General features: G+C 49.0%; 1 protein-coding gene across 1 annotated transcript in view; it reads left to right on the top strand.

The window, feature by feature from the left end:
- Positions 1-16,973, top strand: part of DDX42 (DEAD-box helicase 42) — a 401,460-nt gene that overhangs the window by 339,741 nt on the left and 44,746 nt on the right. The window contains exon 17 of the mRNA XM_086923805.1: positions 16,574-16,675. Coding sequence (XP_086779931.1) covers positions 16,574-16,675 — 102 coding nt within the window. The remainder of the gene's footprint in view (positions 1-16,573; positions 16,676-16,973) is intronic.

Here is a 16,973-nt window from a genome sequence, read left to right as displayed (position 1 = left end):
GGGGTCAGGTGACCATCTAACTGATAAGCTAGAATCTGAGCAGGACTGGAGAGAGGAACTGGAGGATGCCAGTGGTCTAGACACCTCCTCTGAATTTGGCATGTTGTCACCTCCTACCGTTGCTACGAAGGAGGAAGCGTCATACGCAGTGGTGTTGCGTAGGGCGGCCGAGGCTCTCGAGCTACCTACGGTGGCGTCCAGGACTAACCGCCTGACAGAGGTGCTTCAGCGGGCTAAGAGCTCTTCGAAACCCCTGCTGCCGTTTAAGAAGGCCCTTACCAATGTTCTTTTGGGCACCTGGTCCAGGCCGGATAGGATGATTGCCCGATGCCACTGCCTGGTTACGGGTGACCCCACTTTCCTCTCCCAACACCCCACCCCAGAGAGCTTGGTGGTCCAAGCCACTACTTCCAAGAGCGCCTTCCCTACTGCTCCACCGGATAGGTAATCCAAGAAGGTGGATCATCTTGGGAAGATTTTCTCTTCCGCCAGCTTGGGACTGCGGTCGGTAAACACTGCATGTCCATTGGGCCATTATTCCCACTCTGTGTGGGATATGGTGGCACAGATGCTGCTCAGTGTGAAGAGGAGGCCCTGATAGTGCTGCCCCGGGCTGTTGCCGCCGGGAGGGATGCAGCAAAGTTTACCATCTGTTGTGGGTTGGATACCTCGGACTCTCTGGGCAGGACGATTTCCACGTCAGTAGCCCTTCGTCACTACTTCTGGATGAGATCGACTGGCTTTTTGGGGGATGTCCAGAATACCCTCATGGACATCCCTTTTGATGGGCGTCGCCTGTTTGGCGACAAAGCGGACAACACTCATGTTTCAAGGACTCACGGGCTACAGCCAAGTCCTTGGGTCTCTCAAGCCGGCCACCGTCGTGGTTCAGGGGGCCAAACCTTCCTAGTCCGACTTTTCAGACCCATTAAACGCCATTGGGCAGCAGGATCCGCCATCACCTCCTTCACTGGTGCACCATCACGTCTGACAGGTGGGTTTCGCTAATAGTCCGAAGGGGCTACTCCCTCCCCTTCGAGGCTACCCCTCCAGACTTGCCACCGCAATACCACCACATGTTGGAGGATCACCTGGGCCTTCTCCAGCAGGAAGTTAGGCTCTCCTGGCCAAGGGAGCAATCAAGCGCGTGCCTGTCCCAGAACTTTCTGGTTCCCAAGAAGGACAAGTACCTCTATCCTGATTTCAACCGCTTCCTCCGGAAGGGGAAGTTCAAGATGCTGACGCTCGCTCAGGTCTGGTCTGCCCTCGACCTGGAAGACTGGATGGTAGCTTTGGACTTGCAGGACGCTTATTTTCACATCCCCGTCCTGCTGGCCCACCGGCGTTACCTGCGGTTCCTCTGTATGCCATGAGCTCTTTCAGTTCACCGTGCTCCCCTTTGCCCTTACCACTGCCCCCTCGGGTGTTTACAAAAGTGATGGTGGGGGGCGCAGCTTATCTGTGCAGTTTGGGGTTTCAGTCTTCCCCTATCTTGACGACTGGCTGTTTAAAGCGGGCTCGCCCAAGGCAGTCGTCTCCCACCTCTAGACTACGTCCAACCTCCTGCATTTGCTGGGTATCTCCATCAATGTGCCGAAGTCGCACCTGATTCCCTCTCCGAAGCTCCTCTTCATCGGAGCGGTTCTGGACACTGCGTTGTTTCACGTCTATCCTCCGAAAAGCGAGTCTGGGATAATATTGCTATGATTCCGATCTTTCACCCTCTATCTCGGGTTTCGGTCAGGTTGACCCTGAGGCTACTGGGCCTCATGGCCTCCTGCATACTGCTGGTTTATCATGCCAGGTGGCATGTGCAGGCTCTAGTGGGACCTGAAGTTCCAGTGGGCGCAGAATCAGGGGAATCTGTCAGATTGCGTCTAGACCTTGAAGGGCACTGCACAGCAATTACAGTGGTGGCTCACGAACCAGGATTGGGTCAACGGCAGATCCCTCTCCCTCCCTCAACTAGAACACACTGTAGTGACCGACTCATCCCTTCTGGGATGGGGCGGCCACGTGGAAGAGGCAGAGATCAGAGGTCTGTGGTCTCCAGCAGAGTCTGGGCTCCATATCAACCTTCTGGAGCTCCAAGCGCTCAGTCTTGCACGCAAGGCATTCCTTTCCTCTGTCCGGAGAGGAGTAGTGCAGGTGTCCTCGGACAACACCACTGCCATGTGGTACTGCAACAAACAAGGTGGGGTGGATGGCCTCCGCCTCTGGACATTGCTCAAACATCAGGGAATATACCTGGTGGTTCAAAACCCGGCAGGCTCACTGAACACCAGGGCGGACGAACTCAGCCGCAGGTGCGTGATGGATCACGAATGGCTGCTTCACTCAGATGTGGTGTAAGGTCTGGGGAGAGCCTTGGTTTGATCTATTCACCACCGAAGAGAACGTGAAATGTCAGCAATTCTGCACGTTGGAATTTCCAAGGCGGCGCTTGCTAGGCAACGCTTTTAGTCGCCGTCTGTTTTACGCCTTTCCACCTATACCTCTTCTGCCCAGAGTGCTGAAGATCAGGCGCGACCAGGCCCAAGTCATCCTTGTGACTCCGGATTGGGCACAAAGAGTGTGGTATCCTGAGCTGTTCAACATGGCCATCGATCCTCCGACCCGTCTGCCTCTTAGGGAGGATCTTCTGTTGCGGCAACAGAGGACGGTCCTCCACCTCCTTGTGTGGAGATTTAGCGGCGGCATTCTTTTGGCCTGCCTCCCGAAGTTTGTGATGTAATTTTGGCAGCCAGGCGTCCCTCCACCTAGACGATATACGTCTGCTGCTGGAACAAATTTGTGGCTTGGTGCACAGCAAAGGCTGTGGATTCCCTCTCTGCCCCTCTTTCTGAGGTGCTCTTGTTCCTCCTTTCTTTGGCCCAGCTGGGCTCTGCTGAGGGCACTATCAAGGGCTGTCTTTCGGCCATTTCTGCCTTTCTTCGGCTTCCAGATCAGCCTTCTCTTTTCATGTCCCCAGATGTAAATCGTTTCTTGATAGGCATAACTCATCTCTTTCCTCCTATTTCCTTCGTTATGCCTCAGAGGGACTTGAATCTAGTCTTGTCTTATTTATTGTGCGCTCCCTTTGAGCTGCTTCACAACTGTCCTTTGAGACTTCTGATGCTTAAAAGTGCATTACTGGTTGCCTTCACATCTGCCAGAAGAGTGAGTGAGCTCCAGGCTCTTTCATCCAAGCCTCCTTTCCTGTCTGTCCATCCGGACAAGGTAGTTCTCAGGACTCGTCCATCCTTCCTGCCCTAGCTTGTCCCTGCCTTTGACATCAGGCAGACCATCACTTAGCCCACCTTCTTTCTGCCGCCGCATCCTTCAAAAGAGGAAGAGAGGCTCAAAATGTGCGCTTTCCTTTTATCTGGATCGCACCAAACCGTTCCGGGTGGATGACCAGCTCTTTCTTTGGTACGTGGACGCCAAGAAAGGTTGGGCCGTACACGAGAGGACTATCTCCGAATGGGTTGTTTTGCAGCGTGAATCTTTCTGGATTCACTATGCTGTGCATTATTCCGCGGTCTTGGGTTTGGGTCCGGAATCGTAGTCTTTTCTTTTTTTTTTTTTTTTTGGTAGCCCAGATTGACGTCGACGTCCCACCTTTTGGTGTATTTCCGGTGACGTCTGCACGCTTCCTGCGGAAGCACCCACTCTTGGGCGCCATCTTCAGATTCTTTTTTCCACGGTTGGGTCTGGATCGTTCCCGAGAGGGCTCCAGATATTTTTGGAGAAAAAGCAGAAAAAAACGCAGTTTTTGGACGAAAAACATTGGAGAAGACTTCAGGAGACTACATCATCGAGAAGATCGACGAGAGAGGGAAGAGAGTTCCAGAACTTCGATTTTCCATCGAGGAATGCGAGCGCAGGGGGCCCCCTGATCGCATGAGATGTACAAGACTCCTTTCAAGTTCTGCGCGAATTGCCACCACAAGTACGCACAGAAGGACCAGCACCCGGTTTGCAACCTCTGCCTACCTGTAGACCACGAGAGCAAGCGACTGCTACGCCTGCTCCGCCTTTACGCCGAAAACTCTTTGAGTTCGAGCGAGACAGAGAGTAGCCAACGCCACCATGCAGGGCAAGGGCCATCCTCCGTCCCTTCGAGACCTGGGTCTATCTTCCGACGAAGAAGACAACAACGCCGCCGACGAAGACGACGGCTACACGGTCGTAGAGACCGATATTACGAAGACTCCAAAGAAGGTAGGAGACTCTATGGCCCCTAAAGCCTTGAGAGACCAAGAGCCTCGAAAGATCGAGGGAAAATACTCGAAAGCTTCGGCGCCCTCACCTAAACCCAGGCCCATCAGATCCACTGAGAAGGAGTCCCCGGCGCAAAGAGCTCAAGAACAGCTAAAGCTGTCGAAAAACATCTCCGAAAAGGAACGTCCGACGCTTAGGGAGAAGGACCCGAAAAAGGCCCCAGCGCCGAAGATAAGCTCGGCGCCGAAACCTTCGACGCCGAAGATTTGTTCTGCGCCGAAGAGATCGGCCGACCCATTAGACGCAGATCTGGCTGCCGAAATGGAGAAGAAGAAGTGGCGTCTCAAAGCAGAAATGGAAAACATCTGCAACGAAAAAAGGATTTTGATGCCAGGATGAAAGACTACATAATCCCGCTCAAGCCACAGGTGCATGAGGTGGTCGAGGAGGAAGAGGATGAAGTCTTAGAACAGTCGGGGAATGTCGAAACATTTGATGAACCGGATGAAGACGAGGCCTTCGACTACTATGAGGAGGAGGACGACCCCAGGACGCTCCTGGGTTCGGCGACCTCGAAAAGCCAGGAGATCGACTGGCAGGATGTCGACGCAGAGAGTCCCGAAGAAAGCGTCGACACGCATCCTTCGAGGCCTTCGCCGCCAGATGATATTAGCGTGTACAACACGGTCTTCAGGAATGCAGCGGCTGTCTTCAAGGTGAAACTCGACGAAGAGCAGCAGAAGGCTGATTTTCTCCTCGAGACATTGCTCCCTGTACAGACCAAGAGCCAGTACCTGCCAATGCTAGAAAGTGTCATGGCACAAGGGAAAGAAGCCTTCAGGGAGCCAGCTACTTGCAAGGCAGTCACCCCAAGGACTGAAAAGAAGTACAAACATTCATCCAAGGACCCAGCCTATATCCAGGGCACGGTCTCAGCAGACTCAATCATTGCTGTTACAGCAAGGAAGAGGGCTAATGTGTCTACCTCAGGACCACCTCCAGACAAGGAGAGCAAGAGGATGGACTTGGTAGGGAGAAGAATTGAAAGGAATGCAGCGATGCACTGGAGAATTGCCAATTCCAGCGCACTACTAAACACACATCAGTACCAAATCATGGAGGAACTGAGCAAGTTGATGAAAAACATGCCTCAGGAATTCAGAGAGAGAGCTGAAAACCTAGTCGAAGAATGTGTCAAAATCTTGCATCAAGACAGCTCTGGACGGAGCGGACACCTCCAGTAGGCTCATGATGATGGGCAGCACTGAAAGAAGACAAGCCTGGCTCAGGGTGTCAGGTTTCAAGCCAGAAGTACAACACAGCATCCTGAACACCCCCGTTCAACGGACAGACCTTGTTCGTGTCCCCAGTAGACGAAAAGCTCAGCCAACTAAAGAAGGACAATGAAACAGCAAGGTCCATGGGGGCATTGCAGTTCAGAGGGTCCAAAAGGGGCACCCCATCACGAAGGCCCAACGGCAGGGGTGGGGTCCAGCCAGGAACATCGCACCAGGCGTTCCAACAATCCCACCAGACGGAAAACCAAACACAGCAAGGCCAGCAAAAGCAGTCCTGGCAATACCAGCAGAGGGGCCAGCCCTTTCGCGGCAGAGGCAATGGACGGGGCCAGAATAGGAGGGGAGGTCAGCAACCCCCCACCAAGTGACTTGGTCAGACAACATGTGTCCACCCAAATAAGAACTCCCAGGGTGAGGCACGAGAACAGCACGGAGATTTCAGGCGCACTAAGTACCTGCGGGCATTTGAGACCAGTGGGAGGAAGACTAAATGTAGTAATCTCCTTCTTATGTAATGAATGTCCCTGGCTTTGATGCTCTTGCTATGTGATGTCATTTAGAATGTTGAGGAGGTTTGTGCTTGAAGTGAGAGCAGTTAGAGAAGATGGGCTGAGCAACCAGGAGGCCGCTCCTGGTGGGGCATATATTAGGAACTTACATTAAGACTACATTGGAACTTACTAAGCTGTAACTTAAGGAATAAACTACAAGTACAAGAACTGTCTACTGGACTTCTTTATCTCTACATTGGCGACGAGGATGGGATACGTAAAGTTCAGAGGTCAAGGGTCCTCTGTTTGTCTCTCGTGAGCACTACCTGTCTGGAGCTGACTGGGAATCTACGCAGTTTCGGGTGAAGTGAGTGTTTTCACGTCTAACACAGTTTTAAGCCAGGTTTCTGTCGATGAGACTTCTTCTCGAGGCGTCACTTCACACAAAGCTTTTAATAAATCGGACTCATCAAGACATTTCACCCTTTTTGGAACATTCACGGAACACTTCTATTACATTTCTTTCTGGTTCCTTGTAAAGCATTTTAGGAACGTTTACGGAGCAATTTCAACGAGTTCAGATTTGGTTTATCCTGCGTTATGAAATATTACTATGCTGTGCAAGACTGCCATCTAGTGGTCTTTTTCACATTTCACTTTTCACTTTCCAGTGTTTCAGTTGAAGGATTTATTTTTATTATTCAAGAAAGTTTTTTTTTTGAGTTTGTCAGTGTACAGTTTTCAGCTTTATTATTATTACAAGTACAGTTTTACCTTGCATGAGGGTGGGCCTTATGCTGGGTAAGTGTTTCTAATTTTACGTAGTTGTTTCCTTACATAGGGAGGTAGATTCACGTTTATAGTAATTTACAGGGAGAGGATGGATTATTATAGTGTGTGTAGTTGAGGGAATGTGATATTTCCTGGAATTTATTTTCATAGTGTGTGTAGTTGAGGGAATGTGATATTTCCTGGAATTTATTTTCCCCTGCAAATGTGTGCAAGAGTCGGCATTCCTTGTCCCTGGTTGGTGAACGGAATGTTACAGTATAGGCAGTAGAGGGGATGTGATATTCTCTGGTCCTGCGATTTATTTTCCTGCAAATGTGATATTCTCTGGTGATATTCTCTGGTCCTGCGATTTATTTTCCTGCAAATTTGTGCAAGAGTGGGCATTCCTTGTCCCTGGTAGGTGAACGGAATGTTACAGTGTAGGCAGTAGAGAGGATGTGATATTCTCTGGTCCTGCGATTTATTTTCCTGCAAATGTGTGCAAAAGAGGGCATTCCTTGTCCCTGGTAGATGAACGGAATGCTACAGTGTAGGCAGTAGAGAGGATGTGACATTCTCTGGTCCTGCGATTTATTTTTTCCTGCAAATGTGTGCAAGAGAGGGCATTCCTTGTCCCTGGTAGGTGAACGGAATGTTACAGTATAGGCAGTAGAGAGGATGTGATATTCTCTGGTCCTGCGATTTATTACAATGTGTGCAGTAGAGGACATATGGTATTCCCTGGTCCTACTATTTGTTTAAGTTTACGACTTCTATATTAATATTTTGTTATTTACATTGCTATTACTACATTTACTATTTACCATTTATTTATTATTATTGTTATTACATAGGGAAGGCTATTTTATTACTTACAGTACTATTATTATATTTACTATGCCATTATTGTCATCATTATTACATGGAGAAAGATGTTTTACTGTTTATTATTACATTATTATTACTATTGCATTGTATTTATTATTAGTACATAAGCAAGGATAATTTTTATTACTTACATTTCTCATTATTGCTTTACTTTTACATTATTAGTATTACTACATAAGTAGATTTGGTTATATTATGGTGTTCTTTTATATGTACTTCTGGAATGTTTATCTTCTCTTCCTATGTTATACTATTTCGTTTTGTTAGATATTATAAAGGGGAAGATATGTAGTAATCTCCTTCTTATGTAATGAATGTCCCTGGCTTTGATGCTCTTGCTATGTGATGTCATTTAGAATGTTGAGGAGGTTTGTGCTTGAAGTGAGAGCAGTTAGAGAAGATGGGCTGAGCAGCCAGGAGGCCGCTCCTGGTGGGGCATATATTAGGAACTTACATTAAGACTACATTGGAACTTACTAAGCTGTAACTTAAGGCATAAACTACAAGTACAAGAACTGTCTACTGGACTTCTTTATCTCTACACTAAAACATTACTTCCAGGAGTGGAAGGCAATAACTTCAGACAAATGGGTTCTAAACATCATGCAGTTCGGATACTGCATAGAACTGGAAAAGACACCAACAAGCAGAAAGCCAAAGAGAAGGCAACTAGCAAAGAAAGAGCTGCAGCTACTCCAAAAGGAAGTGGGAGAGCTCCTGCAAAAACAAGCCATAGAACCAGTACCTTACAGAGAAAGGAACAGAGGGGTGTATTCTATGTACTTCCTGGTGCCAAAGGTAGACAAAACAATGAGACCCATCCTGGACCTAAGGTTCTTAAACAAATTCATAAGAACGCAAAAGTTCAAAATGACATCCCTGCAAGAGGTGCTCCCTCAATTGCAAAAAGGAGACTTCATGGTCACCATAGACCTAAAGGATGCCTACCTGCACATACCAATGAACAGAAGTCACAAACATCTGCTCAGATTCGCCATAGGGGAACACCACTATCAGTTCACAACCCTAGCGTTCGGTCTAAAGTAGGCCCCAAGGGTCTTCACAAAGTGCCTAGCAACAGTCGCAGCACACCTAAGAAGGGAGGGAATACACGTATACCCTTACCTGGACGACTGGCTAATAAAAGCAAGGTCATACCACATATGCAAGGAGCATGCACAGAGAGTGACAAGAACACTGATGGACCTGGGATTCTACGCAGGGGAAAATCCTCAATGGAACCAGAACAAATAAAAATCTTCCTGGGAGCTCAGATCGACACTGTACAGACCAGGGTGTTCCCAAGCGAGAAGAGGTCAGTTGCACTGGTGAAGGAGACGAAACTCTACCAGAGGGGGCAAGCTCGGACAGTGAGAACAGTGAGCAAGATCATGGGCATGATGGCATCATGCATCCACCTAGTTCCAAATGTGCGGCTGCACATGAGACCCTTGCAGGAGTGGTTACAAGGGCAATGGTCACAAGCAACAGGGCGTTGGGAGGATCTAGTGGTTGTAACGCACACAGTGCAGAAAGAAATGGCATGGTGGAACATGGAGAACCTGACAAGGGGAAAACCTCTAACGCCGCCAACGGTGACCATCACCACAGATGCATCCCAGAAGGGATGGGGAGCTCATATGAAGAAACTCAAAGTGCGGGGTCTGTGGACACCAGCAGATGCGATAAAGCACATCAATTTCCTGGAGTTGAAGACCGTTTTCCTTGCTATAAAAGCCTTTCAGACAAAACTGTACAACCAGAGGGTGTTGATCCAGACGGACAACACTACAGCGATGTTCTACATCAACAAGCAGGGTGGAACACAATCGGCCACGCTCTCGAAGCTGGCGCAGGAGATATGGACTTGGGCCATCCCTCTCAACATAGACCTGCTAGCCATTCATCTGCCAGGAAAGGACAACGTAGAAGCAGATTGGCTCAGAATACCGACATCGGCAACCCACGAATGGGAGCTCAATGCACAGGAGACAAGAAGGCTGTTCGACAGGTGGGGGACACCTTCGGTGGACCTATTTGCAATACGCCAAAATGCCGAAGCTTCGCATCCAGGCGGCCCGGGGAGGGGTCCCTGAGGAATTCCCTATGGATAGACTGGTCGAGGACATTTGCTTACGCTTTTCCCCCGATACCACTGATTCACAAGGTCCTCAGCAAGTGCAGAGCGAGCAACATGACACTGATACTGGTCGCACCGCAGTGGGCCAGGCAGACATGGTAGTCGCAGATCATGGAGATGGCACAGAGCGCACCCCACAGATTCGGAAGGAGAAAGGACCTGCTCACCATGCAAAACGGGCAGGTGCTACACCCAGAGCCAGAGAGCCTGGTAGCGTGGCTCCTGAGGACATAGAATTTGCGCATCTGAAACTACCAGAGAGCACCCTGAGAGTACTTCGGGAGACACAGAGGCCCAGCATGCGAAAATGGAAGAGATTCACTCTATGGTGCAGGAGAGAGAAGCTGCACAATAAGATGCAAAGAGATTCAACGGTGCTTAGATACCTCACGCACCTACTAGACAAGAAACTAAGCTCATCCTCCTTGAGAGTTCACTTAGCAGCAATAGTCGCTTACACAAGAGGGGAAACGTGTAAGAGTTTCTTCACCTCACAAGTGGTTAAAAGATTCCTAGAAGGAGCAAAGAGGATTGCGCCTCCAAAGAGGGTGCCACCACCTGCATGGAACCTTAACCTGGTACTAACAGAACTGATGAAACATCCTTTCGAACCAATTCACAAAGCATCCCTAGAGAGGCTAACTATGAAAACAGCTTTCCTGGTAGCAATCACCTCACTGCGCAGGTTGAGCGAACTGCAGGCATTAACGTTACAGGAACTCTACATCCAAATTGCAATAGGGTGATAGGGTGGTAATGAGAACAGACCCACACTTCATGCCAAAGGTGGCGTCAGGGTTCCACATGAATCAAACTATACAAATGCCAAGTTTCTTCCAGAAACCGACAACAAGCGCTGAACGAGCTCTTCACACCCTAGACGTCAGAAGGGCTGTCATGCACTACATTGAAAGGACAAAGGATCACAGGAAAACAAAGCAATTCTTTGTTTTCTACGCAAAGAGCTTCATGGGAAAACCAGTAACTAAAGGAACAATTGCGAGATGGATCGCACAGACGATGAACAAGGAAGCACAAGTCTGACAAAAGGTGCTTCAACACATATTCAATAACCAACGCTCATCTTCCACCACAAAAATTAGAAACCACTGCAAAGTCTATGCACAGCATAGTGAATCCAGAAAGATTCACGCTGCAAAACGAATAGTTTCTTACCTGTCGGTGTAGTTTTGCAGCTTGAAGATCTTTCGGGATTCACTAGCGAACCCACCCACCTCCGCCAGAAAGATGAGGCTGGAGAGGAAGGGGGTTGAAAACATGGACAACTACTTGAACAAACAAACCTTGAAGGTTAAAGCGGTGAATGACTTACTAGAACATTGCCATTACTTCGGTAATAGAACAAACACGAGAAAAAAAGAATCCGAAGATGGCGTCCAAGAGTGGGTGCTTCAGCAGGAAGCGTGCCGACGTCACCGGAAATACACCAAAAGGTGGGACGACGCCCACCTGAGCTACAAAAAAGAAAAGCCTAAGATTCCGAACCCAACCACAAGACCACGGAATAATGCACAGCATAGTGAATCCAGAAAGCACTTCAAGCTGCAAAACTACACCAACAGGTAAACTATTCGTTTTGCAGCGTGAATCTTTCTGGACTTACTATGCTGTGCATTATTCCACGGTCTAGTGGTTAGGTCCGGAAGCGGTCTTTTTTTTTTTTTTTTAGCCCAGGAGGGCGTCGCCGTCCCACCTTTTGGTGTACTTCCTGTGACGTCGGCACGCTTCCTGCGGAAACTCCCACCTTTGGGCGCCATCTTCAGATTCTTTTTTCAGCCGTTGGGTCTGGATCGTTCCGCGAGGGGCTCCAGCGTTTTGGAGGAAAGAAGACGCAGAAAAGACTAATTTTGCACGGAAAAGATTGAGATGACGACGAGGAACAACACCATCGAGCCGGGACAGCGAAGAAGGAGGACTTCGATAACTTCGACGTCCAACGGAGAATGCGCACACAGGGGGCCCCCTGAGCGCAAGAAATGGCCAAGACACCTTTTAAATTCTGCTGTAACTGCCACAACAAATACGCGCAGAAGGACCAGCACCCGGTTTGTAACCTCTGCCTACCGGTCGACCACGAGAGCAAGGACTGCAATGCCTGCTCCGCCTTCACACCGAAGACTCTCCGGGTTAGGGAGTGACGGAGAAGAGCCAACTATAACCTGCAAGGCAAGGGTCAACCGCCGTCCCATCGGGACCTGGGGCTCTCGAACGGCGAGGAGGACAACGTCGCCGGAGAAGACGACAACTACACGGTCGTAGAGACAGATAAGAAGACTTCTAAAGAGGTAGGCGGGTCGACGACCCCAAAAGCCCCGACAGACCCTCGAAAGTCTGAGTCAGACTCTTGAAAAACAGAGTCTAAGTCCTCGAAGGGAGCACTGGCGCCAAACGTCTCGACGGCTGCAGTTGCATCCAAGGACAAACAGCCCAGCGGATCTTTCAAAAAGGACTCCCTGGCGGCGGAGACCGGCGAAAAGCCAAGGTTGTCAAAGCACATCCCCAAAAGGGATCGATCGACTTCGAAAGAGAAGGACCCGAAGGTCGCTTCGGCGTCACAAAGGACCCGAAGGCCATGTCGAAGAGATCAGCTAATCCGTCCGACGCCAAACAGGCCTCCAAACTGGAGAGAAAGAAAAGACGGCTCCAGGCCGAAATGGATAACATCCTGCAAAGAAAGAAGGAGATCGACGAAAAGTTGAGGAGATTCGCGATTCCTTTGAAGCCAAAGACTGTGATTGTTGAAATAGAAGAAAAGGAGGACTTCAATCCCAAAGGGCCGCCGAAAAGTCCAGAGACCCAGGACCATCCAGAGGAGGAAGCCTTCTACTATGAGGAGGAGGGCGACAACGATCAGCTGACGAACCTCTGCTCGGCATCCTCGGGGACACAGGACCTGGAGTGGCAGGACCTCCACACCGAAAGCCCAGAAGAGGCCGTGGACACGTACCCTTCGAGGCCTTCGCCGCCAGATGACATTGGGGGTCTACAATATGGTCATCAAGAATGCGGCAACGACCTTTGGAGTCAAGCTAGATGAGGAAAAACCTAAGGCAAATTTCCTCTTGGAGACCCTGCTCCCCACACAAACTGGGAGCCAGTGCCTCCCCATGCTTGAGTGTCATGGCCCAGGGAAAAGAGGCGTTCAAGGAACCGGCAACATTCAAGTCCGTCACGCCTAGGACGGAGAAGAAATATAAACACTCCTCTAAGGATCCTCCCTACATCCGAGGGTCAGTTACAGCAGACTCCATTATTGCGGCGACCACCAGGAAAAGGGCAAATGTGCCAACATCAGGACCACCACCAGACAAGGAGAGCAGGTGGATGGACCTAACTGGGAGAAAGATAGAAAGAAATGCTGCAATGCACTGGCGCATGGCAAACTCAAACGCCCTGTTGAACAGGCACCCGTACCAAATTCTGGACGAGATTGGACAATTGATCAAGCACCTCCCAGACGAGTACCAACATAGAGCTTCACACCTTGTGGAGGAGGGGAAAAATGTGGCAAATTCTTGTCTCAAAACAGCCTTGGATGGAGTGGACTCGTCCAGCAGACTGATGATGTTGGGAATTATGGAGAGAAGGCGGGGCTTGCTTAGGATCTCAGGCTTCAAACCAGAGGTACAGCACAACATTCTAAGCACTCCGTTCAATGGTGAGAAACTGTTTGGGGCGCCGGTGGATGAAAAGCTCACCCAGCTCAAAAAAGAAAACGAAACTGCAAGGTCCATGGGGGCCTTACAATTCAGGGGGATGAAAAGGGGTACCCCGTCATGGAGACCGAAAGTAAGAGGGGGAAACCAGCCTGGAACTTAACACCAGACATTCCAACAGTCCCACTAGGGCGACAGCCAAACACAACAGGGGCATCAAAAACAAACCTGGCACTACCACCAAAGGTGGCCAGTCCTTTCGCGGGAGGGCGAACGAACGTGGACAAAATAGGAGGGGGCCAACAACCCACCTCAAAATGACTCCGTCACGCAATATTTGCCCACCCACGCAACTCTTCCCTGGGTGAAGCACATCAAGACCAGCAGAGGGTTACACCTACCAAGCATCAACGAACATGTAACACCAGTAGGAGGCAGGCCAAGTAATTTCTTCCGGGAGTGGAAGAAGATAACCACAGACAAATGGATACTCAACATCATACAGTACGGATACTGCATAGAACTGAAAAAGACACCGCCAAACAGGAAACCCAAAAAGAGGGCGCAGTCAGGGAAGGAGCTAGAGCTACTTCAAAAGGAAGCGAAGGAACTCCTCCAAAAGGAGGCCATCGAACCAGTACCATACGGAGAAAGGAACAAGGGAGTGTACTCAACCTACTTCCTGATACCAAAGGTGGACGAAACACTGAGACCCATCCTGGACCTAAGATTCCTAATCAATTACATAAAAAAACAAAAGTTCAAGATGACGTCCCTACAAGAGGTCATTCTTCAGATAAGGGTCGGAGACTTAATGGCCACCATAGACCTCAAAGATGCCTACCTACACATCCCAATGAACAGGCATAACAAACATCTACTGAGATTTACCATAAAAAAAGGTCACTACCAGTTCACAACCCTAGCATTCGGACTAAAATCTGCTCCAAGGGTCTTCACCAAGTGCCTCGAAGCAGTGGCAACGCACCTAAGGAGGGAGGGGATCCATGTATACCCTTAACCTGGGCGACTGGCTAATAAAGGCAAGTTCACAGAGGACATGCAAAGAACATGCACAGCATGTGACAAGTACACTGGTGGGCCTGGGATTCTCCTTTCACTGGGTGAAATCCTCAGTGGAGCCAGAGCAAGTAAAAATCTTCCTAGGAGCACAGATCGGCTGCAACAACTGCTTTGGGACAAGGCGTTCCTCTGAATGACATCTGTCAGGCAGCTACGTTGGCTTCGTTGCACACATTTACAAAACACTAATGCCTAGACAGTCCAGTCCGGAGAGATGGCTTCTTTGGCCTTCAGTTCTCCAGGACCTTCTGGTGTGAGCTTGGTTCGCAGACCCCCCTACGGGGATGGTATTGCTGGGGCATCAATTCTAAGGTTAGGAATCAATAACTAACATGTTTCTTTCAGATAAACAAGTAACTTACATTCGGTAACGATATATCTGTAAGAAACATAGGTTAGTTATAGATTCCTTACTGCCCCACCCATCCTCCCCGTTTTGCGATCTGATTTCTAGGGTTAAGGATATCCTTTCAGGGCCCTAGTTTTGTGCACCAGTGGTCAACGTCTTGCATGGCTCTGCATTTTTGGCGTGGAAAGTCGTAATCAGAACTGACATCAGCGCGCAAGGGCTGCGCCGTAGTAGCTACTGCGACATCATCCCGGCCACCACGACGCAAACAACGGGCGCAGAGCCGACCGACGCCACCTCTTGACGCGCAGAGGTTCTGCTGATGAAAAAATGTGCTGCTCCAGTCTGACGCCTGGGGGTAATTCTAAGGTAAGGAATCTATAACCTATTCTTCTTACAGATATATCGTTACCAAAGGTAAGTAACTTGTTCGTTTAGCACATGTTCTAAAAATGCCTTCCCTGTTCACTTTAATAGCTAAGAATTGACTTCGATATCACGGTGCACATGTGTAGTATAGTGCACCCTGCTTTAGGGCTGCCAGGCCTCCTGTAGGGGTGACTTACCTAGACTGCATGCAGTTTATGCAGGCATAGCGCACAGGAGGCGTGCCATGTCGTGTCATCACTTTTCTCTGCCCCATGCCACGCAGCCTGCAATTGCAGTTCGCATGTTGGTGCTGAAAGGTCCCTTAGGGTAGCACAATACACGCTGCAAACCATTTGGACCAACTTTAGCATCCTTGCCCTAGGTACCAGGGTTCCAATTACTAGGGGCTTACAGGGGGTGCTTAAGGTATTGCCAATTGGGGGAACAATCGGACAGTTTTAGGGAAAGATCTGGTACTGGGGACCTGGATAGCAGGAACCCCTGTGCACATCTGTCAAAATGGTCAGATGCTAGCGTTAGACCCCTTCACTTATTTCAACTGTAAACTCCCAACCTTGCGTGTCTTGCCTTTTTGTCCTCTGAGAGTCGCTACCACCACTGGGGAGGGGGGAGGGCTGGTGAGGGTAGGGGGGGCTTTTTGTATTTTGTTGTTGTTAATATGAATCCCTCAAATCGCTTCTTTAAGACAACACCCACGTGTACGTGGAAGCTCGCCGTTTGACTTGGCATACACTGGTGGCTGTTAGCTTTGGTCTGAGGCATGTGGGTTTCAGCAAATTGTTATGGGGGCATCAGCCTGACTTTCATTGATCCCCCGATCACCTCACAGGCCGTTTGATGCACCTTGCCTACATCAGGAACTGCACCTATTGGAGCGCTACTCTGTATGTTAAGGGCCTGTTTGAAGGGAGCCCTGTCCGAGTTCATGTGCTGCGTGTGGTCTGATTGCACTGCTACCCCCTGTGTGGGATGATGTGCGGGATTGTCGCAGTTTTATCTCGTGTTTAAAATATCAATAAACATACCTTTGACAAAAAATTGCATCAGATACCAGGCATAAAGTGGGGGTGACCATGTAAAAAAGTCCACTTTCCTACATAGTAGTGTTGGGGGTATTACTGATGTCTTTGATTTTTATTTTCTTCAGATGTCTTTGTAAGCCTTTGGCATTTATTTTCAGTATTCAGTTTATCAATTGCGAACAGAGTAGATTTGGACCATTTTTAAATGTTTACCATTTTTTTTATGATTTCATGTGTCACACATCTTTATTCCCCCTCCAGGAACGAGGTATTAGCAACTCAGTAATGAGTAACTACGAGGCATACAAGCCTTCAACAGGAGCAATGGGAGACCGTCTATCAGCCATGAAGGCAGCTTTTCAGGTTTGTTTAATTTTTCTGCAACGGATTCTGGGGGGCAGGATAATCTGGCTGCATTACTGGATTCTTAGTCATAGCTGTGAACATTAGAATACTTTTCCTTGCTATGTAAGGGACCGAAGTGTTTTACATCCAAGCAGAGGCTGAAAAAGCACTCTTCATAGCCTATCTAAGGCTGATTTTTTTCTTCCCTTAATTTTAGACTGTTTTGTTGAGATTACTATATAGCAGTACCCTTAATGAAGACTGCTGCCTAACATCTAAAGAATGAGGGAAAATTCAGCTAGATATGCTTTACACG

Source organism: Lissotriton vulgaris, chromosome 5 (genome assembly GCF_964263255.1).
Source record: "Lissotriton vulgaris chromosome 5, aLisVul1.2, whole genome shotgun sequence".
Classification (NCBI taxonomy): Eukaryota; Metazoa; Chordata; class Amphibia; order Caudata; family Salamandridae; genus Lissotriton; species Lissotriton vulgaris.
The sequence above is the reverse complement of the archived record's forward strand: the minus strand, read 5'-3'. Positions and strand labels throughout refer to the sequence as shown.